Raw genomic sequence first — 27,992 nt, 5'->3', positions numbered from 1 at the left:
ACGGAGACCCTGACCCCGCCGCCGCAGGCCGAGCCTTTGACCTGTGTGGAAAACACCGGTTTCCAGCCCAAAGGGACTGGGCCGCCCTCCTAGAGATGCGGCTGGCAGCAGGCTCGTGCTGCCCTGTCAGCCCGCCCACCCAGCAACAGACAAAGCACTGAATGAAAACACCAGCAACTTGGGGTCTTTGGAGTGTTTGGCCCGGTCCCCACCTTCCTAGCCTGATGTCCACGTGTCCCACACCTGACAATGCCCTGCTGCTAATTCCAGTGAAATGACCAGCAGGTACCGGGTGGCTGTGAAGGGGACAGGGCAGCCGAGCGAGGCCACCTGATGCCCTCCTGGGGTATTTGCTCCAGACCCCGCTCCCGAGCTGGGCCACAGCGGCTTCCCAACCATCGGAAGCAAGGGCACCAGGCCGGCCTACCTTAGGGTCCTCCTGGGGCACCTGCGCAGCCACACACCCGTCAGCCTGGGCCCCCCCGATTCAGTGAGTGGTAGGACTGCCCGGCTGCCGGGACAGAGGGCGGGCGGGGCCGGAGGGAAGCCGTGCACTTCCTGACGCGTCTGCTTAACCCCACAGAGGCCTGGCTATCCTCCCGCAGGGGAGCATCCCCGCGCTGCCTTCTGATTCGCCCAAGCAGGGCGGCCCCGGGAGGCGGGGACAGGGAAGTGGAAGCTGCCCGCTCCCGAGGAAAGCAGCTCCTGCTTGGAGCCCCCCGCGCCCCCCCACCCCGCCTCCCCACCGGCCAGCCCAGCGCCAGGGCCCCGGGGCCTGCCCTGGAGGCCCAGCCCCGACACTGCGGAGTGGGCGCGCGAGCCGTGGCTCTCCCAGGGTTGGACGAGGCCAAGCCACCGTCCAGTCCACTCTGGTCCCATAGGGACTGCAGCGTGGTGTCCAAAGAGGGCATGGGGCTGGGGCGGGGGGGCGGCGCTGCAGCCCCTAAGCCTAACCCCACACGCTGCCAGCCCACGCTGCAGCCGGCTCAGCCTCTCCCTTCCTGGGAGCAGCCCCTCCCCACCAGGACACACGGGACAGCAGCAGGGCCCCAGGGGAATCCCCAGGCCACCGCCCCACCAGAGTGGCCTCACTGGTTGAACTGAGAGAGCTGCCACCCGCCAGGTTGAGCAACAGCTCCAGGAAGGGGCTGCGGCTGGGTGGGCAGGGGCCTGACCAGCGCTGCTGGCTCCCTTCCTGTAGGGTCCTGAGCCCCTCAGCCCCAGGGTGTTTCTCTGCCTCCTGGGCCCATGGTGGTCAGTAGGCTAAACCCCGGGAATCCTGGCACCGCCAGACACTGCTTGAGTGGCCAGGCCTCCCCGCAGGCCTCCAGGAGGCCTGAGGTCACCCTCCAGGCACGACCCTCCAGGCGTGGGCAGGCCCCCAGCCCCCTGGGGGAGCCGTGTTCTGGGGGATCCTGTCCTGGCCTGGAGGGTCTGGGGGGGGGAGTCCTGGTACAGGAGTGGCGGGAGCTGCGGCTCTGCGTGCCCGGCGGGCACAGGGCCGGTGCGGGGCCCTCCGTGACCCAGTGTTTCCTGTCTCATGACATGAGGCTAAGAAAGGAGTCTTCCTCATGGTGTGTTTATGAAATAAATAATAACAACGCTGTGTTCTCTGACCACATCAGAATCAAACTAGAAATCGGTAACAGGAGAACATCTGGAAAATCACTAAGTGTCTGGGAATTAAATAACAATCATAAATAACCCACAGGTCAGAGGAAATCCCAAAGAAAACTGGAATTGGTGAGTCCAGTACCAGGCACAAACTGAAACACACACACACACCCCCAAGTGGCGGGTCAGCCTGTGGCTGTGTGACGTGACGTGTGGTGTCTGGGTGCGGGCAAAGGGGAGACAGGTGACCCCAAGTGACTGCTGTCTGGGGGGGCAGGACACACACTGGGCACACCTGTCTCATTTCTCTGTGTTGGAAAATTTCCCTAATAAGGTGAAAGCAAAGGGGAGCAGCGTGCAAGAACAAAGCTCCAGGAAAAGCCAGTGTCTTGGAGGGTGTAACCAAACCCCCAAACCCGAGCTCCTTTAGACAAGAGGGACAGAGAGGCCGCGGGGATTCGGTCTCCTGCCAAAGAAACGCCTGCGCAGAATAAAATGAGCACTGGCCCGGGGCTGCCGTGGGGACTGTGGGGAGACAGGCAGCCACTGGTTCTGGGGACCCGCCGAGGTCGGCCTTTGTCATCCGGAGGGCAAAGGAAGTGGGCCCGCCCCATCCCTGTCATGGCACCAAGAGGGCCACCAGCACCTGGGTGGGCGCTGGGCTGCCTTCTGCTTGGAGCAGCCCCCCAGCCTGAAGTTCAGAGCCACAAGCGTCTCTCGTGAGATGGGTAACCCTCTGTTTCTCCCCCTCCACAGGCCCCCAGAGGCCAAGTGTGCAGGGGCTCCGTGGACCCCAGGGCCCAGCTGGCGCACTCCCCACACATCATCCAGGGGTGGCCCAACCCCTCTGCACACCGCCCAGTACCTCAGGACGAGACCACCAAAAGCGCGTGGCTTGCTTTTAATTAAGAAACAGGACATTTCTTCATTCCTCCCGATATTGTGGTTTGCGCTCGGGGACCAGCCGAGCCCGTCACGACGCGGCCACTGTTGGCAGAGCCCCTCTGCCGCGGGCTGGGTGCCAGCCTCCCAGGGTGGGCAGGCTCGCCTGGGTCCAGCACGAGCCCCACCTCCTGTCGGCAGCAGCAGTGGCTGTCCAGCCCTGGGAAGTCCTGGAACACAAGATCACCCTGATGGCAGGGGGCCCTGACCGCAGCCGGACCCCACGGATGGGAACGCAGAGGGACAGCACTCTGCCTCGTGGGGCAGGGAGGGGTGGAGTGAAGCCTTGCCGCCCACCTGCGGTCCACGGAGCGGGCCCCCGCCCACCCAGAGCTCTCGCTCCCGCCCTAGCCATCCAGCCAGGACCCAGAACCTCCCACAGTGCAGCCCGCACTGCGCGAGAGGACCCAGCTCCTGCCTCTGCGACACCCTCCCCGACCCGGGTCTCGGCGTGTGAAAACCGACCATGCTGGGCCTAGCTGGTGCCTGCTGTCTGGGCACCGGGGACCCTATGCTTGCCCTACGGGCTCACGTTTCAGGGGAGGCAACAGACAAATACACGGATGGACGTCAGGTGTCAGGGACGGGCAAGTGGCACGAGGACAGACGGGCACTGGGACAGCGATGCCACCGCAGGACGGTGGGGAGGGCGTGTCTGAGGAGCTGACCACCGAACGAGGCTCGGACAGAGAGGTGGACAAGCCTTGCAGACAGACGGGGAGAAGAGTGCCAAGCGAAGAGGACATCAGTGCCAAGGCCCCAGGGCAGTCGTGTGCCAGCAGGAGGGCAGCAGCAGAGGCTGGGGTGTGGCGCCCAGTGGGGGAGGGGAGAGTCTCCCAGACCCTGCCCGCAGTGGCCTGGATATACCACACCCCACCCTGCGTGATACCAACAAGCTGAGATGAGCTCCTGAGGCCCCGTGTGCCTCGTGCAAAGCTGAGGGAGGGCCCAGGTCCCTCACCCTGCTGCTCACTCCAGCCTCCTCCGCTTCCGGGCATGCCGGGCATGCCGTGTCTGGAGCACATCAAGGTCATCAGGACCGTCCGGGCAGGAGGGGGCGGAGGCCTGTCCCGGGTGTGGCGTTCCCTGAAACAAAGTCCAGGCAGAAGAGAACAAGAGTGACCCTCCAGCCAGGATGAGCAGGGGACGGGGTGGCGGCGAGGGACAGGTAGCTCCTTGGACTTGTCCCCGCGGAGATGGGACAGGAGGTGCTGCCTTCCTGGGGTCACACACGGGCTCTGGCTTTCCACTGACCCCTCTCTCACTCGGGGGCTCCAATCCCCTCTGAGCAGCCCCCCAATAGCCAGCCACCTATGCCACGGTTCCCCCAAACTGGGCTAGCCGGGCAGGGATGGAGGACCATGGGAGGCTGCACACACTACGGGGGACAGCGAGCCTTTTGCCCTCAATACCTAGGGCCCAGCAGTGTTTTGCCTTTGCTTCAGTCCAGAAGCCCGCCCCGGACTCCTAAGGCCGTGCTCCCGGGAAGGAGGTGGGCTGGGCCGGGCGGGGCCGTGGGCAGGTGGGACCGGCACAGCTCGAGCAACAACCCTGCCTCCCCGGCCCCGGCAATGCGTAAAGGCAGCCCCAGGCTCTACCAGGCCAGCAGCGAGGCCACCCCGCATGAAGGTGAGGGACTGCTTCTAGGGATTCTCTGGGGGGTCACCACCTGCTCGCCGGACACCACCTGCCAGGGACCTTGGGGCCCCTCCCTGTCCTGAGGCGACCTGGCTCTCTTGCTCAGCCCAGGCAACAGGGACTAGGGGCTCGCTGGGTGCACGGGTCAGGGGACACCTTCACATGTGTGTGCATCGGGTTTCTTGTCAGGAAAGTTACGGTGGTTTTGCTTCCACAGCTTAGAGAACTCTGGACGTGGACGTGCTGGAGCCGCCAACTGGACGGACCCCACAAAGTGCAGGCGCACAGACAGCCCCCCAGGGGTGTGTGTGTGTGTGCACGCGCGGGGGGGCACGGAGACGCCTGTGGACGAGGCCCGGGTGGCGGGACCCCCATGCCGGCAGTGAGGTTCCGGCCGCTGGAGTCCACGCACGTGGGGCGCACGGAACGGCCTCTGGCTCCGCAGAAACCAGCTGCACGACCTCCCCCTGCTCCTACCCCCGGCGCTCCGGGCGGGGGCCGACACCCGCAGTGGGTGAGGCGCCCCGGGGGATGCGGACGGGCGTGGGGAGGGGGTCGAGGGCTCCACACCTGCAACCGCCTACCTGAGCAGGCGTGGCGGCCGCCTGCGGACCGCTGGCCAAGCCCCCCGGCTGCCCGTCCACAAGCTCTGGCTCCCCCAGGTTGCTGTCATCACTGTCGCTCTCGGGGCTGGACCTCACGGCCACCGACAGGGTGGTGGGGACGCCGCGGGGGGAGAGGGTGGCCAGGAGCGCTGGGAGGGCGAAGGCCGCCAGGAAGCGCACCCTCAGCAGCAGGTAGGCCGGGCTGTGCCGGAGCTGCGCGCGCACCCGCCCCAGCGAGGCCTGCAGGGCCCCGGCCGCCCCGCCGGGCCCCAGGGAGGCGGCTCTGCGCTCCAGGGCCTTCTTGTGGAGCAGGAGGCCAGACAGTGCCCGCAGGCTGCACAGCGTGGGGGGCTGGTAGGACAGCCTGCTGCCCAGGGGGGGCACACGCACCCCTCGCTGCCCCCTCAGCCACTCCCGCACAGCTGCCTCACCCTCCTGGGAGAGGAGGCCCAAGTCCAGGGCACTCTTCTCAGGCCTGGGCCAGGGCGGGGGTGGCCCCTCCAGGCCCAAAGGCCTCCTGGGCTCCCCTGGCCCTGAGGTGGTCCCTGGGGGCTCCACTTCAGAGTCGTCAGCCAGGGGCGTAGCCTGGGAGGAGGTCCTGGGTACAGATGTCCCCCCAGCCACTTGGGCCTCTCCAGGGGTGAGTCCCCCAGGGCCATGGGCCACGTCCATCTCCGCAGAGCTCTGGGATGTGGGGTGCGTCGGAAGGGTCAAAAGCTCTGTCCTGGAGGCGGGGTCTGGTTCTGTGTCCGTGTTGGTTGGGGGCTGCCCGGTGTGGCCCTGCCCAGGGAGCCTGGGGCCCTGGTCTGCCTGAGTCGCAGTTGGGGAGGGCAGCAGAGTCACCGATAGCCCTTGGGGGTCAGGAGTCCCTGTTGGCCTCGGAAGGCCCACCATCGCCTGCACGGGCACAGAGAGTAGCCCCTGGGCTGTGAGCACCCAGGTAACAGGCAGATGGGTGCTGGCTGCCGTGTGTGTGCCCAGAGCTGGTGTCAGGCTGAGGGGCTGGACAGGCAGCTGAACAGGGCTGGGGGCTGCAGTGAGAAAGGGTGGTGCCTCGGGCACGCCCTGCTTCCGGGACGTGGCAGGGGCCTGAGACTGTCCGAGACTGCTTGGCCGGCAGCTCACAGGGACCTGGCCGGGGCCCAGACCTGGGGCCCTGGAGGCAGCAGGGGCAGCCGGGGCCTTCAAGGCTCCTGTGGAGGCCGGAGCGAGGGCAAAGGCTTGCAGCGTCAGGGGTCTCTCCTCCATGGCTGAGGCCCAAGAGCCTAACGCACTTGAACCGGCCGCTACAGGGCCCCCAGGCCCAGACAGCATGGCACTGGAGACTGGGGGGCCTTGGGGGGCCAGCGGCTGGAAGAACACAGGCGAGGAGATCAGCACCTGGGGCGGGAGGACCGCAGGGCCCTGGGCAGCCTTCCTGGCTCGGGCCTCCCGCAGCCGCTTCTCCCGAAGCAGCTCAGACACAGTTTTGGGCTTGGGCCGGGGTCCGCACGGAGCCTGCGGGGGTGCCCGTGGCGTGGACTCCGCGTGGCAGGCCTGCGGCCCTCCGCTCCCCGTGTGGCGGGTGCTCTCCTTCGCAGCTCCTTGGGCCGGCACGCTCTGGAGGAGGCAGCCTGCAGGGAGGACACAACACTGGCTGATGAGCTCCCGAGACAGGATGCGTCCCCGGGGAAGGGCCCTCACAGTGGGCAGCCGCTGGGCCTGGCATCTGGGCCGAGAGGGGCACGTCAGCCTGGCCGCACGACCCCAGACCTCCCCTCGCACGGCACCCCGAGCCCCCATGCTCCTGTCCCAACCAGGGCGGGCCCGGGAGGAAGGCCAGCCCACGACGGCCCTGCGCATCAGCCCGACATCTCCAACACCTTCCAGACAAGGACTGCTGGCTACACCGCCCTCCTCCTTGCACGTCACCTCTCACGACCCCAGACCCTCGCCTGATTCTGCCGGTGTGGGCAGACTGGTGGCCACAGGCAGGAGAGGCCCGTACCAGATGCTGCCCCACCAGCCACACCAGCCAGGCCTCCTCCTTGAGGTGGCATTCAAACGGACCCACCGCAGGACGTCCCTGGTGGCGCAGAGGTTAAGAATCTGCCTGCCAGTGCAGGGGACACAGGTTTGAGCCCTGGTACAGGAAGATCCCACATGCCGCAGAGCAGCCAAGCCCGTGCGGCACAACTACAGAGCCTGCGCTCTGGAGCCCACGTGCCACAACCCCTGAAGCCTGCACGCCTAGAGCCCGTGCTCCGCAACAAGAGAAGCTACTGCAATGAGAAGCCTGCGCACTGCAAGGAAGAGTAGCCCCCGCTCGCCGCAAGTAGAGAAAGCCCGCGCGCAGCAACGAAGACCCAACGCGGCCAAAAATAAATAATGAATTAACTGAAAAAACAACAACAACAAAAACAGTAACAAAAAAACAAAAACGGACCCACCGCGAGCCACCGACATCCAAAACCTGCAACAGGTCTGGCCCTTTCCCCACTAAACACAAACCACCCAGATAAAGGGAGAGGCAGATGGGAAGTACCTGGGGTGTTCTGGGCACTTGAGGGTACCTGGAAAAGAAACCAGAGCAGCGTCAGCGCTTCTGGGAAGTCCCCAAGGGCCCAGACTCACTTCTCCACCCCCCACCAAGACCACCACTAGCCTGTCGCCCCACCCCCAACATGATTCCACCCAAAGGCACCCTTGGGAGAGCTCATCTCGGCGGGGTCAGGGCTGTGTGGGCTTTGCAGGGAGAGGCAGGGGGCCTGGCTGTCTAGGCAGGAGGGCACGGGGCTCCGTGGCCTGGATGGGCCACCACAGGACCGTATTTGGTCCTCCGACCAGCAACACTGTTTTGTCATTTCCTCCCGAGGTGACCGGGCTCAGGGACACAGCCCCCAGCTGCAAGACTCAAGGATTTGGCCACCGGCAGCAGGCCGCCACCCCAGCGGGGCCAGTGCCCAGGGCAGCAGGCGCCCAATGGCCCCCATGCTCCACCCGGGGAGGTACAGCAAGGCGGGAGGAACACACGCTGTGGAGCCAGGCGGGCCCCACACCCCCTGGACTCGCCTCAAAGCCCCTCAGGGCCCCGGGCCCTCCCCGGGAGATGGGCAGACGCCTCCCAGGAGTGTCTTGGGCTGGCCCCGGCCTGCGGGGACCTGGAAATGCCTCTCTGCCCGGCCGGACAGGCGCCATCTGCCCCGTGCTGGCTGTGCCGCTGGGACAGGAGGGAAGGGTGGCGGGAACCAGGGAAGCCCGTGCCTGGCACTCACCCTCACTCCTCACCTGCAGGAGTGGCGAGCCCCGGGCACCAGCCTGGAGCAGGGTGGGCGGCTGGGCCTTCCTCTCCCGAACGACCTCCATGCAGCCAGCTGTGTCGATCTGGAACAGCTGAGGGACGTGGACACACGACACCACGTGACAGGAGGCCTTCCTTCCCATCCTGAGGCCCCCCGCCCCCTTGCAGGGCCAAGGCCATGAGGGTGTCCACGGAGGGGCTCAGGCCAGCGCTGATCACAGCTGCTCTCGTGGAGCGGACCCAATGCCCCAGAGGCCCGGGCTGGGCCCGCACAGCCCCTTGAGGCTGTGGCCACGTGGCTCAGGCCCTAGCCAGGACTCAGGTCCTCCAGGCGACCTCAGTGCCGCTGCCTGCCTGCCCTGACCCAGCCCCTCGGGACGGCCCGGCCCCTCTTCCCCTCAGCGCCCAGCCCCTCCCACACAGCGTTCAGCTGACGGCGGCAGGGACACCGCCCCATGGCTGCCCCTTCCACGCTGAGTCGAACGCTGAGAAGTGTAGGCCACGGAAGAGCCACTTTTAAGGATCCACAACTTTAAAAAGCTGGACTTAAGTGAATCTACCACGAACTTCCAAACTCCACGAAAAATGCAACGCACAAGAGAAAACAAGGTGTGCACCGGTGGCTTCTTACCTGAATGAAGAGGGTGAACACCGGGGTGCTGGCCAGGTGGGCGCCCTGCAGCCGCCTCCTGATGCCGTCAGCTGAAGGGCACAAGGGCACGTGTGCAGAGGGGCCCAGAGACTGAGCACGGGGCAGGGGCCCCAGAGAACCCACACCCAGCTGCCGCCGTGTTCAACCAGAAAGAAGGGCGAGGACCTGGCTGGCAGGCTGGCACACATTGCCGAGCCCCGAGAGTCCCGCCCGCCCAGACAGTGGGACCCACACCTAGGCACCGACACACTCAGAGTCCCGAGAAGATGCTCCCGCTTAGGCCTGAGTGTCTGGTCACTTCCTGAACCGGCCACCAGGTGCTAAGCAGAACAGGAGAGGCAAAACCAAACGCCCCCCAGGTCGACACTGGGCGGACGGTCCCCTCCCCCGTTCCCCCTCCCCGGCAGGGCAGCTGTGACCTCCATGTGCCTGCAGGTCCCCTCCAGTCCCCCTTCCCTGACCGACTCTAACCCTGGGCCCCACGGGGGGCCCCCGCAGGGAAGGGGCCCCCAGGCAGTACCTCGACTGTGCGCCACGGCGGGCCTCCGGGGAGGGCGCGGCAGGATGACCTCGCCCACCCACGGGCTCACGGCCGTCAGAAGCTGGTGCTGAAGGAGCCTCCTCTGCAGGGCGTGTCCCTGGCGCCGCTGCCTGGTCCTGTGCCACAGCGGCCGCATGCAGGGCCTGGCCCCACCACTGCCACCGCCACCACCAGGGGTGGGCCCCGGGGCGGTGCTGCGCAGGTGTGGCTGCCTCAGCTCCTTCTGTGGGGAGAGAAAGGCCCCTGGGGCTCCTGGCCAGGCTCAGCTGCAGGGCGGCCACGCGCCCACCCTCACCATCCTCCACTCCTGCTGGGTGCCGGAGCAGGGTGTGGATGGGAGATGAGACGGGTGGTGGGCATCTAGGTGGTCTTGGCGGCCTGGGGCGCCGCGTCTGGCACCAAGTGGCCACGTTGGTCTGAGCGCCTGCAGCGCTGTCTCCAGGGGCCCCAGTGGACGTCCCCAACCTGACAGACCACAGGAGGCTGCTGCTTTTCGGAGCACGCACAGCTCCCTGCCCAGACCCCATAGTGGCCCACACCTGCGACCTGGGCCGCTGGGAAACACTCTTTGGAGTGTGGTGACCTCAGTGGAGGGCAGGGGGTCCCTAAGGCCTGGCTCCAAGAAGCTGCCCAGCTCGGCCACACCCAGGACTAACAGATTCTCCGTTCTTCTGGGCAGCTCCCTGAGCTGATGACACGACGTGCCTGAGACAAACCCTGGGGCTTAAAGCCCTGCAGTCACAGACTCAATGAGAGACGATCCCACGTGGCACGGGGGCCGTGGCGTCCACTGTCCTTGGTGTCAGAGAGTGGACTTCCAACCGCGCCCAGCACAAAACAGCCACCCCAACGTGGATGCCACGCAAACGTGGCCAGAGCCGTGCCTGAGCCCAGGGCCTCGACACATCATTGGACATGCCCACGTGTGACCGGCTGAGTCAGACCAGAGCAGGCGGACAGTGGGACCCTCCACAGGGGCCTCCTTGGACGCAGGTGACCGAAGGAACAGCTCCTCCTCGCTGCGCCCACCTCCCGCCCCACAGCTCGGGGCAGCACCCACCCTGTCCCTGCAGCTCTCCCACAGAGCTTTGAAAGCAAGCAAGCTGGGGGATTCCCGGGCGGTCCAGTGGTTAGGACTCAGCGCTTTCACTGCCGGGGCCCGGGTTCAATCCTTGGTTGGGGAACTAAGATCCCACAGCTGTGCGGTGTGGCCAAAAAAAAAAAAAAAAAAAAAGCAAGCAACAAGGTAGGGGAAATGCAGGGGCCGGCCTCAGGAAGCAAGCTTCTGCCTGGGCAGTTCTCCGGAACGAGTGGACGGGTCCGGAGCGCACACTGCCACGTGCAGGGAGGAGGCGTCTGCCCACACCCAGGGCTCAGCTGCGCGAGCCTCAGCCACCCCCATCCCTGAGCACAGCCTCGCTGACCCCAAGCAGGAGAGCTCCCACCCGCCCATGGCCTACCTGGCGCGCCGGCCCCATGGAGCTCGAGGGGCGAGCATCCGTCGAGCACGGGCATCTGACGCCTCTCAGGCTGGTGCTCTGGGTCCCGGAGGGGGCCTGCGCCTGGCCTGCTGGCTCTGCTGGGGCTGAGGCCGTGGTGCAAGCTTCCCAGCGGCCACCCTGGGCCGTGTCAGAGCCCTCGGGAGGGCGGGGGCAGGCATCACAGGGTCCTGGCCAGCTCCCGGCCCCCCCTCCCCATAGCTCCCTGGCACTCTGCCGGGCGGGAACCCACAGGTCCACGTCAGGCACCACATACTGTGCTGGCAGCAGCGCCCGGCCACCTGTCAGGGCCCCCAGGGCTGCCTCTGGCTCCGAGTCCTCGCTGTCCCCACTGCCGGTGCTGCTGTCCCCGCTGGTGGTGCCGCTGTCCCCGCTGCTGGAGCTCCACTGCACCCTGCGAGGCGGCCGCCGCCCCCGCCTGCGCCGCTGCTGCTTCTGTAGGGGGAGGGCTACTTGGAGGTCCCAGCCCCCCAGGGCTCAGTGGCGGGGGACAGCGGGCAGGCAGGCCAGGCCTATGGGGAGAGGCCTCGAGTAGGTGCGCCTCCAGGGGGCCAAAGGGGCTGGGCGTGCTGGGTGGAAGCGCCCTCCCACCGCTCTGGGTGGGGAGGTCGAGCTCCCTCTGCCCTTGGCCACCTGGAAGAAGAGACGCCACGGCCGGAAACCAGACGCCCCAATTCTCGCCCGCCAGCCGCTCTCCCCTCGTCCTGCCTGCGGGGACGCTAGCCCCCGGGGGCTGGGACCTTCGGCTGACTTTTAGTAAAGCCTCACCCTGACCATGATTTTCCACTTGCTTAGGCACTGGGAACCTGTTCGATGGGGTAGTTCAGAGGCTATTTTTGCCCAGTGACCTACAAGAGCAAAACAACACGGAAGTTACTTCTTACAAACAGGTTTTGACAACACAAGTTTAGCAGCTTGGAGAAGAGGGTTCCTCTCCACTGTACGCTGGTGGCCCCGCTAGCAGACTCGCACTGTGTTCCGCTGGAACCCTCACGCTGCTCCCACACCCGAGCTGCTCCCACACCCGAGCTGCTCTGTGAGACGATGGGCATCTGACTCTCAACGGATAACCAGCCCGAGGGAAGTTCTAGCAAACGCACAACCATGAGAAAAAAGTCACCCACGTTTACGTGAAACGGCCCTTGAATATCTGCTATTCCAGGCTTCTAAACCAGACGTTTCAAATTATTTGGTGTTTTCTGCCAGACAGTGCTGGTGGGGCATTGCTTCTATGGGGCAGTCTGACTGCGTGGGACAGAACCCTCAAACCTGGCAATGCTACGTCTAAGGATTTCCTCTAAGGAAATGTTACAAATATAAGCAAAGATTGAGCCACTGAACCCTCAGCTCATTCCACCCCTGTAACAAAAAATGAGAAGCAACTTAAATGTCCATTAACAGAAAATTGATAGAATAACCTGTGTACTATTATCCAAGGAAATATATCGCTGTATTGAAAATAACACTAGGACGCAGAATGTGTAAAGACATAAAAAAATATTAGTAACAGATAATATAACGACACATCATAAAGTAAAAAATAGCTGCTCAATTAAAAGTGGAATGACTCAACTTCAATAAGCTGGCTCTTCCTAGGAAAGCCACCTGCACAGGGAAGTGCCCGGCAAGGGCATGCCAGCAGACAGCAGCCACCTCTGGAGACAGGAAATGAGTTACGTTCCTTTCCTTCTTTTCATACATCTCTGCTTCTAAATTTCCTATAATGAACATGAATTGGTTTGTAAAATGAAAAAACCACCACCACCTGCTGAGATGATGAAATATGGGGCAGAACGGGAATTCCCTGGTGGTCCAGCGGTTAGGACTCTGTGCTCTCACGCCGAGGTGCGGTCTTTGGTCGGGAAACTAATATCCCACAAGCCACATGGCGTGGCCAAAATATAAAAAAAACAGGGCAGAAGAGCTGATGACCAGGGAGGCAGCCTAGGATGAGAGCAAACCACAGGCCTCCAGTGGTATCTGCAGAACTCCACCATGAACTCAAAGCTGTGAGAAGCCCTTGGACAGCAAATGCATCAAGAACTCACCAGAGATGCCAAGACCACAGAGTAGGGAGACCCTGAGCTGACCTCCCATGGACACACCAGAAGTACAACTACTCACAGAGTTAGCACACATGAGAATGGCCTAAAGGCTAACAAGGTACTTTCCACAATTGAAAGCACAAAGAAAAAACCAAAATGAGACGGGCAGGGGGGGCAGAGACGCAGCGCAATCAGGGTGCACGCCTCCGGGTCAGCAGCCCACAAATGGGAGGAACATCACCGTCATAGAAGTCTTTCTCCAGGAGCGAAGGGTCTGAGCCCCACACTGGGCTCCCAATCCTGGGGGGTCCTGCACCAGGAAGACGAGCCCCTAGAACATTTGGGTTTGAAAGCCAGCAGGGTATACACTTGGGAGAGCCAGAGGGCTGTGGGACACAGAGACTCCGCTCTTAAAGGGTGCACTCAGAATCTTACGTGAGACAGCAGTTTGCAAGGAGCCTGGGTCAGATACACTTTGCCGATGGTGGAGAGCCTCCCAGAGAGGCAGGAGGTAAATGGAGCTCCCCCTGGGGATGGAGACGCCGGTGGCAGCCATTTTGGGGAGCCAGGTCCACTGCAGCAACACCAGTGCTGGTGGGCGCCATTCTGGAATCCTCCCTCTAGCTTATTAGCTCTGGGGACATGGCCCCGCCTGCCAGAAGCCCTGCTCCAAGCACTGCTCCCCCACCCCGGACGTGCAGCCAACCACACAGGAAGCCTACCCTGCCCTGCAGCAGGCCCACAGCCGTTGTACCAGGGCCGGCCCCGCCGACCAGCACCACAGTAGTTGACCCTGACACAACAGAAGGGCCCACAAAGCCCATATAGGGGCACCCCTAGAACACAGAGCTCTGGTGACCAGAGAAGACTACACTGCTGGGCCCATAGGATGTCTCCTACACAAGGCCAGTTCTCCAAGATCGGGAAACCTAACTGACCTAACTCACAGAAATACATAGAGAGAATTAAGCAAAATGAAATGGACAGTAACATAATAGTAGTAGAGGACTTTTTTTTTTTGCGGTACGCGGGCCTCTCACTGTTGTGGCCCCTCCCATTGCGGAGCACAGGCTCCGGACGTGCAGGCTCAGCGGCCATGGCTCACGGGCCCAGCCGCTCCGCGGCATGCGGGATCTTCCCGGACCGGGGCACGAACCCGTGTCGCCTGCATCGGCAGGCGGACTCTCAACCACTGCGCCACCAGGGAAGCCCTAGCAGGGGACTTTTAACATCCCACTCACATCAATGGACAGAAAAAAATATCAGTAAGGAAGCACTGGCCTTAAATGACACGTGAGACCAGATGGAATTAACAGATATATACAGAACATGTCACCCCCAAACAGGATACACATTCTTTTCAAGTGCACATGGAACACTCTCCAGGACAGACCACATGCTAGGCCACAAACAAGTCTCAATAAATTTAAGAGTAAAATCATATCGAGCATGTTTGCTGACCACAACAGTATGAGACTAGAAATCAACTACAAGAGGGACTTCCCTGGTGGTCCAGTGGCTAAGACTCCATGCTCCCAATGCAGGGGGCTGGGGTTCCATCCCTGGTCAGGGAACTAGATCCCACATGCACGTCGCGACTAAGAGTTCGCGTGCTGCAACTAAAGATTCCACATGCCGCAACTAAAAAAGATCCTGCGTGTCACAACTAAAAAGATCCTGAGTTCTGAAACTAAGACCCGGCACAGCCAAAGTAAATAGATAAATACTACAAAAAAAAAAAAAAAAAAAAAAAAAAGAAAGAGGGCTTCCCTGGTGGCGCAGTGGTTGAGAGTCCGCCTGCCAATGCAGGGGACACAGGTTCGTGCCCCAGTCTGGGAAGATGCCACATGCCGCGGAGCGGCTGGGCCCGTGAGCCATGGCCGCTGAGCCTGCGCGTCCAGAGCCTGTGCTCCGCAACGGGAGAGGCCACAACAGTGAGAGGCCCACATACCGCAAAAAAAAAAAAAAAAAAAAAAGAAGGAAATCAACTACAAGAAAAAAACTTCAAAAACACAAACATGTGGAAGCTAAACAATCTGCCACTAAACAACCAATGGGTCACTGAAGAAATCAAAGAGGAAATAAACACCTGGAGACAAATGAAAATAGAAGCACAAAGATCCATATCTATGGGATGCAGCAAAAGCAGTCCTACGAGGGAAGTTTATACCAATACAAGCCTATGTCAGGAAACAAGAAAAACCTCACGTAAAAAATCTGACTTTACACCTAGAGGAACCAGAAAATGAAGAACAAAGCTCAAAGTTATAGAAGAAAGAAAATAATAAAGATCAGAGTGGAAATAAATGAAACAGATTAAAAAAATAACAGAAAACAATCAATGAAAGTTAAGTGCTGGTTCTTTGAAAAGATAAACAAAACTGATAAACCTTTAGCCAGACTCATCAAGAAGAAGAGAGGGCCCAAACCCATAAAGTCAGAAATGGAAAGGAGAAGTTACAACCAACACCCCAGAAATACAAAGGATCATGTAAGATTATTACAAAAAGTTATACGCCGAAAAACTAGACAATCTAGAAAAAATGGATAAACGCCTAGAAAAGCACATTCACCCAAGACTGAATCAGGAAAAAATAGACAATATGAAGACTGATTACCAGTAATAAAATTGAATCAGTTAAAAAAAAAAAACAAAAACAAAAAACAAAAGATGAAACAAAACTCTCAACAAACAAAAGTCCAGGACCAGATGGCTCCACAGGTGAATTCTCCAAAACACGTGCAGAAGAGCTAACGCCCACATGCTCACAGCAGCACTATTTACAACAGCCAATATACAGAAGCAACCTAAGTGTCTAACGATAGATGAATGGACAGAGAACAATAACGAAAACGTAGTGTCTATACATACAATGGAACACTGCTCAGCCACGAAAGGGAAAAACAGAAATCTTGCTATTGGCAACAACACGGACGGACCTAGAGGGTGTTAGGTCGAGTGGAGTGAGTCAGAGGACGTGTGACTGCACTTGTGCACGGGGTCTAACACACAAAACAGACACAGACACCAGGCCCGCAGATGCAGAGAACAAATGGGTGGTTGCCAGGGGGAGGGGGAGGGGGGAGGCCAAGCAGGTGAAGGGGATTAGGAAGTACAAATCTCCAGCTACCAAGTACATAAGCCAGGGGACGCTCCGCACGGTAGAAGAAATACAGTCAACAACGGTACAATAACTTTGTACGGGGACAGATGATTACTAGACTTACTATGGTCACCCCCTAACACATGCAAATGTTCAAATCACCATGTAGTACGTGTGAAACTAGAAAAACCAAAACAAAAAAATAAGAACGTACCGACACCATATTTTTCTATTAATTCCATTAGCTTTTCCTCTTCTTTGGAATTCCATCGTCCCTTTTTCAAGCTAAAATGTAACCTTCTGAGATACCTGAAAGCAACATAAAAACAAAGGGACGTTTTAGAAGCCAAGATGGCCTCCTGCTGCTGCCCTGGCATCTGCAGTGGTTTCTAAGCTATGACACCCAGGGCACGGGCAACAGAAGAAAAATACAGGCAAACTGGACTTCAGCAAGATTAGAAACTTTCGTGCTTCAAAGGTCACCATCAAGAAAGTGAAAAGACAACCCACAGACTGGGACAGGATATTTGCAAATCACGTATCTGCTAAGAGACTTGTATCCGGAATATATAAAGAACCCTTATAGCTCAATTTTAAAAATGGGCAAAGGACAGAAATAGCTGTTTCTTCAGAGAAGACACACAAATGGCCAAACACAGGAAAGCTGCTCAGTATCATCAGTCTTCAGGAAATGCAAACCAAAATCACAGTGAGATACCACTTCACTCCCACTAGGATGGCTCTAATCACAGGTAGTAAGTGTTAGTGAGGATGTAGCAGACTGGGACCCTCCTACACTGCGGGTGGGAATGTAAAAGGGTACAGCCACTTTGGAGAACAGTCATTCCTCGAAAGTTAAGCAGAATCACCATGTGACCTAACAATTCCACTCGTAGGTATAGCTGAGAGAAATGAGTATGTATATCCACACAAACATTCACGTTTCCAAGGTTCACCCATGATGTAACACCTATCAGAATATCACTCATTTCTAAGGCTGAATAACATTCTAGTGTCCATACACTAGAATCACACTTTGTTTATCCACTCATCTGCTGATGGACACTTGGGTTGTTTCCACCTTTTCGTTGCTGTGAACGGTGCTGCTATGAACACGGGCGCACAAATTTCTGTTTGAGTCCCTGATTTCAATTCTTTTGGGTACTGGGTGGAACTGCTAGATAATGTGGTAATTCTCGGTCTACCTTTCTGAGGAATCTCCATACTGTTTCCCAAGGTGGCTGCACCATTTTATACGTTTTATGATCCCACCAACAGTGCACAAGGGTTCTAATTTCTCCACATCCTCTCCAACACTTGTTATTTCCCATTATTTATAAACATTAACCATCCTAAGGTGTGTGAGGTGGTATCCTGCTGTGGTTTTGGCTTGTATTTCTATAATGACTAATTGTGTTGGCATTTTTTCACGTGCTTAATGGCCATTTGCAAGTCTTCTTTTGAGAAACGTCTATTCAAGTCCTTTGCCCACTTTTAAAAAAAAAAATACATTTATTTATTTATTTATTTATTGGCTGCGTTGGGTCTTTGTTGCTGCACGCGGGCTTTCTCTAGGTGCGGCGAGCAGGGGCTACTCTTTGTTGCGGTGTGCGTGCTTCTCATTGCTATGGCTTCTATTTGTTGCAGAGCACGGACTCTAGGCGCGTGGGCTTCAGCAGTTGTGGCATGTGGGCTCTAGAGTGCAGGCTCAGTAGTTGTGGCACACGGGCTTAGTCGCTCCATGGCATGTGGGATCTTCCCGGACCAGGGCTCGAACCTGTGTCCCCTGCATTGGCAGGCAGATTCTTAACCACTGCAACACCAGGGAAGTCCCCTTTGCCCACTCTTGAACTGCTGTTTTTTGGTAGGGAACAGTGTTTCTTTGTGGGGTGATCAAAACGTTCTAGAATTGATTGTGATGATGGTTGCACAGCTCAATAAACACACTGAAACCCATAGAACTGTACACTTTAAATGAATGGATTATATGTGAATTACAGAATAAAGCTGTTAAAAAGAAAAAAAAAAAAAAGCAAGCCAAGAAAAGGACGAAGCTGAAGCTGCCTGCCAGAAGCCCTGCCACCAGAGACCTGGGAGAGGAATTTAGATCACGGGGCTCAGGGGAACTGCCAACCAGGGGATCTCAGAGGATGTCCAGCTGAGCCTGTACACAAGTCTGGTCTCAAAAAGAAGCTGCCCTGCTTCCTGAGCAGGTGAGCCCTGGTACACCTAGCCCCCAAGGCCATAGCCTCCTCCTCCGCCAGCAGATGACCCCGGGCCAGTCTCCCAGCCCGGCCCGCAGCCCACACGGAGGCAACCCCAGCAAGGCCTTCCCTTGCCCAGCGCTGTCCGACTCACCGGTCTCGGCACTGGGCGTCGCTCCTACCTGGCACCTCTTCCCGGATTTTAAACCAACCCTGCTCCCCGTACTTGGCGACTGCCCGAAGCAACTTCTGCAGAGAGAGCAGCGCACAAACAGTCCCTCTGCTGCCACGGTCGCGACCTCCCCGGCCCCAGTTCAGTTTTCAACTCCAGGCTCCGGCTCCCCTGGGTCCTGCAGGCGTACCGCGTCTTCCTCTGGGGCCCAGAGGCCCTTCTTCAGGCTGGGGTCTAGGCTCTTGGTCCAGCGGTAGATGAGCTGCATGGAGTCCCTGCCCTCCATGTAGTACACGACTGGGGACAGAGGGGCTTTGTGGGCGCCACGCTTCCCGGCCGCCCGGGACGACATAACCCCCACTCCGCCCCGCCAGCTCGCACAGCTGTGACTAGGGCACGGCCAGAGCCTCCGCCTTCCCGGGTACGGGACTCACTCTTCCGGTAGGGGATGTGGCTGCCAACGCGCATCTCCTGCACAAGCCGGGTGAGCACGCGGTCCTCCTCCTCCGTCCACTCCCTGCGCTTCAGGGCCGGGCTGTGCTGCTGGTACTTCTGCAGGCACTGGAAGGCGCTGCGGCAGGTCTGCTGGGGCCAAAGCACAGTGCGGGGCAGTGGGGGGAGTGGTGGTTGTGGGCACTCGCCACGCACGGGGGACGCCCGACTGCGAGCCAAGGCTGCGCTCCTGCCAGGCCCCTGGGGGACAGTGGAGAGTGCCCCCGACAGAAGGCTCGGGCCCACTAAAGAGGGTCCCCAACACTGGCTTATGAAAGCAAGTACGTCCACAAGCCGTCAGAGCTCCCCATTTATGTGACACCAAAACCATACTGTGAACTCAAATTCCCAACGGAGGCCTCAGCTCAGCCGAGTCTACGCGCGAAGGTATCCTGCCAGGCACGTGCCGGCACCGTGGCGCGGATCCTGGAGGCCTGAGTCGGTTCTCCGAAGCCCCCATCAGGGGCGGCCGAGCGTCGCCCGTGCAGGGGGCTGGGGGTTGGGGTGCTGGGCAGTCCCTGGTGTGGCGTCTGCGTCTGGGACACCCTCGCAAGGAGAGCTCCAAGGCAACGGCCCCCCGGCTTCCACCCGAGTTCCAGCTGAGCACACAGCCCCCCAGTCCCCACCGTGAACATTTCTGCCCAAATCCGCCCCCTCACTCGTCTCCTATGGGGAAGGGGTTTTCCAAGGGCCGATGAAGGTGGTGTGAACTGTCTTCTTTCCCAGAGCAAGCTCTCTGGCTACAGAGCACAGGGTGGGCAGCCTCCTGCAGTCCGTTTAGTTGAGGTGTGCAGGTGGTGAGGCCTTTGGAGACGCGACACGAAAAGCACGACCCACTGAAGAAAGAACTCGTAAGCTGGACGTCATTAAAGTTAAAAACTTCTGCTCGATGAAAGACGATGTCAAGAGAATTAGAAGACAAGCCACAGACTGGGAGAAAATGTTTGCAGAAGACACATCTGACAAGGACTGTTATCCAAAACACACAAAGCACTCTTAAAACTCAACAATCAGAAAATGAACTACCTGAATGAAAAATGGACCAACAGACACGTCACCAAAGACGACACACGGATGGCAAGTAAGCGCGTGAGGAGAAGCACCACGTCCTAAGTCGCCAGGGAAATGAAAATGAAGGTGAGGCCCCACGACGTCCCTATCAGAATGGGCAAGCTGTGGACCCCTGACAACGCCAGATGCTGGTGGGGGGGTGGAGCCGCCGGAACCCTCACCCGCGGCTGGTGGGGACGCAGGTGGTGCAGCCGCCTGGGAAGACAGCGTGGCGGCTGCTTACAAAGCTAAACGTAACGGTCCAGCAATTGTGGTCCTTGGTATTTACCCAAAGGAGTTGAAAGCTTCTGTCCACCCAAAAACCTGCACGTGGGTGTTTACAGCAGTTTTATTCATAACTGACAAGTCCTGGAAGCACCCAAGATGCCCTTCAGCAGGCGAATGAAAAATAAACTCTCCATCCAGACAATGGAATATCATTCAGCGTGAACAAGAAATGAGCTATCGAGCCATGAAAAGACACAGAGGAACCTTAAATGCACGTCCGTAAGTAAAAGAAGCCAATCTGAAAAGGCCACATGTTGCATGATTACAAACGCATGACATTCTGGAAAAGGCAAAACTATTGAAACAGTAAACTGAACGGTGGTTGCAAGGGGCTGGGGGAGGAAGGACTCACAGGTGGAGCACGGAGGACTCATAGGGCAGTGAAACCACTCCGTACTAGACGATAATGGTGGGTACGTGTCATTGTACTTCCGTCGAAACCCACAGAATGTGCAAACCCCAAGGTAAACCATGGGGGATTGCGACACGACAACGTAGATCCGTCCTTTTTTTACACCTGGTGAGTGACGTTCATGACAGGGGAGGCCGTGCACGTGCGGAGGCAAAGGTGCGCGAGAGACCCCTGTACCGCCCTCTCCATTTTGCTGTGAACCTTAAACAGCTCTAAAAACCGGTCTGGGGATTCCCTGGCGGTCCAGCAGTTAGGGCTCCACGCTTCCACTGCAGGGGGCATGGGTTCAATCCCCGGTCGGGGAACTAAGATCCTGTAAGCCGCACGGTGCGGCCAAAATACACACAAAAAAATCTTAAAAAAGAAAAACACTAAGGAACTAAAGACATAAAGGTAATTCTCTGGCAGTCCAGTGGTTAGGACTCAGCACATAGAATTTTTCTAAAGCCTCATTTACCAAGCAAATATAAGCTACTGTACCAAATTGCACACCAGCTAAATGTATACAGCAAAGCTGTGAGAGACACAAGAACAAAACGACTTTTTAACAGTTATGTCAGGCTTCATCCGAGTTCCATCAATACAATTCTTTCAGAAAGCAAAATTCAATAATATAATAAACTCCACTTAATAGGCTTATACGGAAACCCAGACTCTCAGGGCAGAGAGCACGCTTTTGTTTCTGAATGGCTTTGGTAAGTTTAGTTTGGTCTGCTGCAACCACGTGCTTCGCCACAAAAGTGAGAACTTATAAAAAATGGAGATTTTTACAGACTGCATTCTCAGGTCATAAAATTCAAACTAAAGAATAACAAAAGGGATTCCAACAAACCTCAGTATTTAAAAATGAAAAAACACATTCCTACATAAGCTAAGATCCAAAGAGGGAATGAAAACTGAAATCACAGACACTCCAAAACCGGTACAAAGGAGACACTTCATACCAAGCTGTTCTCGGAAAACCAGGCCTTAAATGCCTTCATCGCTAAAGACAGAGGTGAGAGTGAGAACTCAGTTCTCACCTCAGGAGATGAGAAAGACAACAAAACCCAAAAGAAACTAGGAAAAGGTTCTTCTGAAACCACCAAAATAAATTTCCCTCAAGCCTACTAGGGAGAGACAGGCGGGAACTCGGGGAGGGAAGGGATCTGGACGGAACTCAAAGGCTGGTCTGGGATGTGGGTGGAAGGCACGTGAGCGCTGAGAGGCAGCGGGGTCTGAGCAGCCTCCGAACTCCGCCTGGGGAGGCGTGGAGGGGGCACCCTTCCCCAGGGCCACACCCTCGGAAGCGTCAGGAGGGAAACCTCCGGCAGCTCCAAGGGACAGCCCTGGCCGCGGCGCAACGTGCGGCCTGAAGACCCCCGACCCCGCCGGGCCTCCAGCCTCACCCCCAGCTCCGCGGCGACCTTCTGCCAGTCCAGGTAGCCGTGTGCGGCCGCGATGGTCTTCAGCTGGGCGACCTCCTGCGCGCTCCACTCCTGCTTGTTGATGCTCGGGTGCTCGCAGTTCTGCCAGAACCTGCGGATCTCCTGTGCGCTGCGGTTGCCCTCGAACTGTAGACAGAGAGACCTGTCTGCAGGGCTGCGGCCCTGACAGGGGCTGCTGGGCTGGGGGGCTTGGGGGCTCCGTCTAGGGTGCCGAGACGTGCCAGCAGCGAGAGCCCCGGAAACCACCCCACGCTGTGGACACGCACTTGATCGGAGAGGGTCACGGCAGGTCTGGTGGCCACGCGGGTCTCGGCCTCGCTGCCCGGTGCTGACCCCCACCCCAGCTTCCGGGACGGAGCCGCCCCAACTCACATTGATGTTGGAGATCTTCTCCCAGTCGTGGTTGTCCAGCCTGTCCCCCAGCAGGGCCTCCTCGGGCAGCTGACTGGAGGACGGGGCCAGGGCATGGGGTCACGCTGGCTGCCCTCGGCCCGCCCCGCAGGACGCCCTCCCAGGCAGGACCCCACTCACTTGATGTCCTGCACCTCCTTCTCAGCCTCCCTGACCTGCTTCTCCAGGATTTGCCTCTCCGCCTCGCTTGCGCTGCTGCTATGTTTCTGCTGCAAATACTCGAGCCTGAGAGGCAGGAAGAGGCACCAAGGTTACCAACGGTGCTGCTGTGCCCCGTGGGGGCACGTGGGGGTCTCCGGGGCTGGCTCGGCCTTTCCACAGATCCGGGACACACCCCGCAGAGCCGGTCACCCCGTACCACACCACGCAGCACGGCGACGGGCAGCACAGACTCGGCGCGGGGTCCAAAGGTGAACCCTGCGACCGCAAACAAGCTGCTCACTCTCTGTAAGCTGCCCTGACCCTCGCGCCCACAAGGAAAGCAGCGGCCCTCCCTCTGGGTGTCACGACAGTCACACTGGCGGCCAGTGTGGCGATGCTGATGCGAGTGACAACGCTACCGGTGCCCCACGTCCCAGAGCTTGTGTCCCAGCTCCCAGCCCTGCGCTCCGCACACAGTGAGGCCTTCCAGACATCCTGACCCTCACGCCCAGCACCGAAGCCAGAGCTGCAGTTACCACTACAGGAAATAACCGTTTCCAGAACAGGCCAAGCAGAAAACCCAGCTCTCCTACAGCCCGAGGAGCGACCTGTCACCACAACAGATCCTGACCCACACGTCAAGCCATGAGGCAGTGGGCAGCCCCTGGGACCCCTGGCCTGACCCCAGGTGCTGTGACGTGGTCACAAGACACCATGTTACCAGCACACATAGGATGTATGTCTTGCAAATGGTCCTCACTTCCAGGGGTGGAAACTGAGGCCCAGGTCAGAGAGAGCACCCAGGTCACATGACTTACATGGCCACCAGGCCTGCCCCGCCCTCACGCGTCACCCTAGACGTCCGGCTGTCTTACATTCGAGAAGGTTCAGGAGCAGTGCCACTCCCGCTGCAGCGGAGCGAACCCAGCAGAGCAAGGGGCACGGCTAACGGGGCCTCTGGCCATCATGAGCCGCCAGCCTGGACCGGCCCCGCCCGGGGGCAGGCTGCTTCCCGTCCCCCGCGTTCAGACTTACTTGAGTAACTTGGGCTGGAGCAGACGCTGCAGGCGGTCGCTCACCACTGACTTTCTGAGCTGGACCTTTTCCCAGGTCTTCCCTGAGAAGAAAGGAAGAGGATGTGGTTGCGCCGTCCCCAGGACACGTGTGCCTCGGTCAGACCCCCTCAGTGACCCTTGTGCCCCGTGCAGGCCTGCGGCGAGTAAGCGAAGGTGCTGGCGGGCGCCCAGGACTCTCCCCAGCGTGCACCCCCCAACTCCACCCCTGGGCAGGGACCCCCAGGGCTGCACGCTCAGGAACGGGGCGGGAGCGACCAGAGAGCGAGCCCAGGGTGGGGGGCTGGGCCTGCCCCTCATGACAGTGTCAGCGCAAGGACCCCACCCGGCGCGGGAAGAGCAGGGCTTCCAGTGACCAGGCCCAGCGGTCAAGGCCCCGAGGAGCCTGGCGGCCAACGCCTGTAGGGAGGCCTGGGGACAGGCAGGGCAGGGTGAAGGCCCCTCGAGCCCGAGCCGGGCAGGTGCTGAGGTTTGGGCCTGGGCTCTCACACTTGGTCACCAGGAGCTCTTCAAAAGCCTTGATGCCCTGGGCGGCCCTCTCCCGTGTGTCTTCATTGGCAGGAGGCCCCTGTCGGAGAGCGTCGTGTTATGATGTGGTTGGAACCCAACTGTGCTCCCCGCCGGGACTCGGGACCCCGTCCCCCAGCTTCTCGAGCAGCCCGGCCGCGTGTGAGGCCGGGCCCCGGACGCCTGGTCCTAGAGCGCTGCCTTGAGAATGGCTCTGGACACCACCCGGCGGCACAACGGTGAGCTCAGTGAGTCCACGAGTGCTGACGAGGGGGGCGGGACTGCCATCAACCACGGGGACACCTCTGCTGCTAGGACTCCACACTCCTGCCCAGGCGCCACCTCTCCAGGAAACGCCCCAGGGGCTTCTCTGTGCAGCAAGGTCAGCTGCCACCTTCCAGGGGAGGAGACCTTGACTTTCACCCCTGAACCCGGCAGAGTTTTAATTTAGGGAGGTTGGGGAACGCTCTCCTGAAGAATCCAAGGGAAGTCACAATACCCACAGAACGCTGCGGGGACGAGAGTCCCTTCCCACAGAGCCTGCCCACCCTCTCCGAGGAGAGCAGAGCCTGCACCACTCACCACTCCGGTGACCTTGTCCTTGAAGTAGGGCTTCATGAAGTGCCCCATGTACAGACCCGAGGGCAGGTTCCTGCTGTCCTTCACCTTGGGGCCCTTGCACCCCACCAGTCCACACATGACTTCCTCCTGAGGCAGACACAAGGTGTCACCTGTGGGCCAGGAAGCAATGCCTCCCCTTGGAGAGGAGGGGACCCAGAGCTCTGGTCCCGGGAGGCCTGGCTGCAGGACTTCTTGGGGCCAGACCCTGTCCTACCTGCTGCTCCCGGTTCTGGGCCAGCAGCAGGCTGACCTCCGCCAGCTTCTCCCGGATGACCTCCTGGTAGACCATGTTCAGCTGCAGGCAGGTCTCTGGGTCTTCAGGGAGTGCCTTCTCCCTGGGGTCGTCCTCATCATTGCTGGCCTCCCCCCACCTTTCTCCTTCCTGGTGACAAGCGGAAAACTGCAGGTAAGGGAACACTCCCGCACCCTCCGGGCCCCAGTGGAGCTACATTCTGGCCACTGAGCTGGTGTGAGACCACCCTGACAGAGGACCACACAGCATACAGACACATTTCCCAGTTTTAAGACAGTTCAATTTAAGTGTAATTTCTGGGCTTCCCTGGCAGCGCAGTGGATAAGAACCTGCCTGCCAATGCAGGGGACAACGGTTCAATCCCTGCTCCGGGAAGATCCCACGTGCCACAGAGCAACGAAGCCTGTGCGCCACAACTACTGAGCCTGCGCTCTAGAGCCCGCAAGCCACAACTACTGAGCCCGTGTGCCACAACTACTGAAGCCCGCACGCCTAGAGCCTGTACTCTGCAACAAGAGAAGCCACCGCAACGAGAAGCCCGCGCACCGCAACGAAGAGTAGCCCCTGCTCACCACAACTAGAGAAAGCCCGCGCGCAGCAACGAAGACCCAACTCAGCAATCAATCAATCAATAAATAAAAATAAAAGTACTATCTAAGAATACAATTTCAGGTGGCGAAGTGTAACAAAATAAGCAGTTTTCACTTTCTACAATAAAAACTTCTGTAAAACTTGGACTTTGTAAGAGGCTTGCTGGCAGCCACGGTGAGCGGAAACAGGGACCGCTGCAGCGTTGGAAGACTAAAAACAGAGCCAACCCCAATGTCTATCTCGAGGCGACGAGTCTAAAAACCATGGAACTACAGTAAATCCATATCAGAAGAACCACCCAGCTACTAAAAATAAGAAGCAATTCTGTTTCTATTGACTTGATTAAAAAAACAAAAAGCCAACTGTAAAAATTTTCCAAACTAACATAAAATTACAACATAAGCAAAAAATAGTTAAAAAGCGGCACCACCTTTGTGCTTACTTGCCAGGCGCTGTTCTAGGCCTGGTACATGTGCACTGACTGGTGCTGTGAGTGCCCCCATGGCACAGACTGGGAAACTGAGGCAGAGAGGTGAATACGGGGCAGGACCCAGGCAGCCCACTCAGCCTCCCGTGTGTCATGTCATGTCCCCTGAGGTCAGTGGAGCCAACAGGAGCTCAGAGAAATCAAGAGGTGTGAACACCAAGCTGTTAAGAGCGGTATGTCTAGGGGCAACCTTACTTCTGATGATACTTCGGGGTGTTTCCTCTTTACTAACAAACACGCGTTACCTTAAAAATGCAGAAAAACCAAGATGAGTTCAGAACACCCCCCTCCCCGGACCCCCTGGCAGGGTGGTGCGCCTGCCTCAGCGGCATAGCCACCTTGGGCCAGAAGTTACCAAGAGCAGTGGACCAGCAGCGTCCGAGTCCTCGTCGGGCAGCAAATCTGCAAGAACGCAAGCACATGTGTCAGTAACTACGACGGAGACGGTGGCTGGCGATGGGATGCCACAGGCGCCGAGGAGACTGACAGCCAGTGCAGCACACGGAGCCTCTCCCAGGCAGACGAGAGGGGCGGAGGCCAGGGAGGTCCAGAGGGTGGGACATGTGCTGCGTGGACCTCCCCCTCCCCGCCCGTGCCCAGTGGCCGAGCACTGCCCATCGACTGGGTGGGGCAGGCACTAAGCCGAGGCCAAGGTCAGCCAGAAAGAGAAGACGCCAGCCCCACGCGGAGTGCGGCCAGGCGCGCAGGAACGGTGACCGCGGGGACGACCAGGGCAGGCTTCACGGGAGACAGCTCTGTCCTGGGAGAAGTGAAGCCACTCAGAGGAGGGGACAGGACAGGCACAGAGGCCCCGATGCCAAGTGAGAAAAGGCCCTGGTGTACTTGGGAACTGTGAGAGGCTCGGTCTCAGAGCTGCAGCTGGGCCTGAGCAGGCTAAGCAGGCCAGGGCCCTGGACGGCTCAGCCACTGCAGGCAGGCCTCCAGCCAGAGCTGCGGGGAGGGACACTCAGGGCCCAGGGAAGCACGTGGGTAGTGGACAGAACAAGAGCCCTGGCAGCAGGGTCCTCGGACAGAGGGCAGCTGCCTGAGCCCAGGGAAGAGATCCATGGGTCTCAGCAGTGGTGACTGCTCAAGCACGGGGGCGAGTTCAGCCCTGAAACCTTCTGACTGCTGAGGAGGGCAGCACGGCCCCTCCTCCCAGGACAGCCGGCTGCACCACGGGGCAGGGTGCTCGCACACAGCCAGCGGGGCCAGGGACTGACGAGGGAGGGGTGGTAACACACTGTCCAGCACCACAGCACACTGCGGCTGACTGGAGCCCGAGGGCAGACGCGGCCGCTCTGACCAAGGAGCGTGGACACTGACCTGCATCAGAATCCGAGTCGAGACTTGACTCTGAGATGTCCACGTTGATACTCGAAGAGCTGGGATCCAGAATCCTTTCCAACTCCCTGATCTCCTTCGATATTCTGACTCTTTCAGCATCTATATCCATGACGTCTGCCCGCCTGCAAAATACGTTATGTTATAAGCCAAGGGGGTGCAGGAATCCCACCAGCCCTCAGACGTGCAGCCCTGCAGGGGACTGACCAAAGCAGGCACCGGGCGAGAGGCCGGGCCCGGGGAGCCCTGGGACCGACCTGACACCCACCTGTGCCCCGTGAACTCCCGCTTTTCCTCTGTCAGCCGGCCTGAGGCTGCGACCAGCACAGGGGGGAAGAGTGATGGACACCAAAACAGTCCAACTGCCACCAAGCCATGAGTGAGCTGGCCACCCAGTGCGTTAAAAGGAGGACGTGATGGCATAGTCACTAGAGGACAAGAATGAGGCCCATGGACCCTAGGTGCAGCCGCCTGCCCGCGGCACAGACCTGGACACACAGGGTACTGGGCAAGTGAGCACTGAAATACACGCTGACCAGGTGGCAGGGCTCAAAGCCCTGGGAGGAAGCCCCCTGGGCCTGCTGTAGCCCCAGCATCTA

At 59.2% G+C, this 27,992-nt stretch overlaps 1 protein-coding gene across 1 annotated transcript; it reads right to left on the bottom strand.

Annotated features, from left to right (window-relative positions):
• Nucleotides 1-2,500: 2,500 nt before the first annotated feature.
• Nucleotides 2,501-27,505, bottom strand: SNAPC4 (small nuclear RNA activating complex polypeptide 4; the record flags this gene model as incomplete). Its single annotated transcript, XM_079705868.1, has 23 exons — nucleotides 2,501-2,726; nucleotides 3,518-3,642; nucleotides 4,779-6,412; nucleotides 7,324-7,351; nucleotides 8,067-8,171; nucleotides 8,711-8,781; nucleotides 9,252-9,495; nucleotides 10,733-11,206; nucleotides 11,540-11,619; nucleotides 16,135-16,229; nucleotides 18,279-18,373; nucleotides 18,487-18,593; nucleotides 18,731-18,878; nucleotides 21,927-22,119; nucleotides 22,155-22,231; nucleotides 22,338-22,410; nucleotides 22,497-22,601; nucleotides 23,553-23,634; nucleotides 24,080-24,158; nucleotides 24,680-24,805; nucleotides 24,933-25,100; nucleotides 26,405-26,451; nucleotides 27,376-27,505. 22 exons carry the CDS (start codon nucleotides 27,503-27,505, stop codon nucleotides 3,526-3,528), a joined length of 4,278 nt encoding a protein of 1,425 aa, XP_079561994.1. The 3' UTR covers nucleotides 2,501-2,726; nucleotides 3,518-3,525.
• Between the last annotated feature and the right edge of the window lie 487 nt (nucleotides 27,506-27,992).

Source organism: Hyperoodon ampullatus (genome assembly GCF_949752795.1).
Source record: "Hyperoodon ampullatus genome assembly, chromosome: 6".
NCBI classification, from domain to species: Eukaryota; Metazoa; Chordata; class Mammalia; order Artiodactyla; family Ziphiidae; genus Hyperoodon; species Hyperoodon ampullatus.
This window is presented reverse-complemented; position numbering and strand designations above follow the sequence as displayed.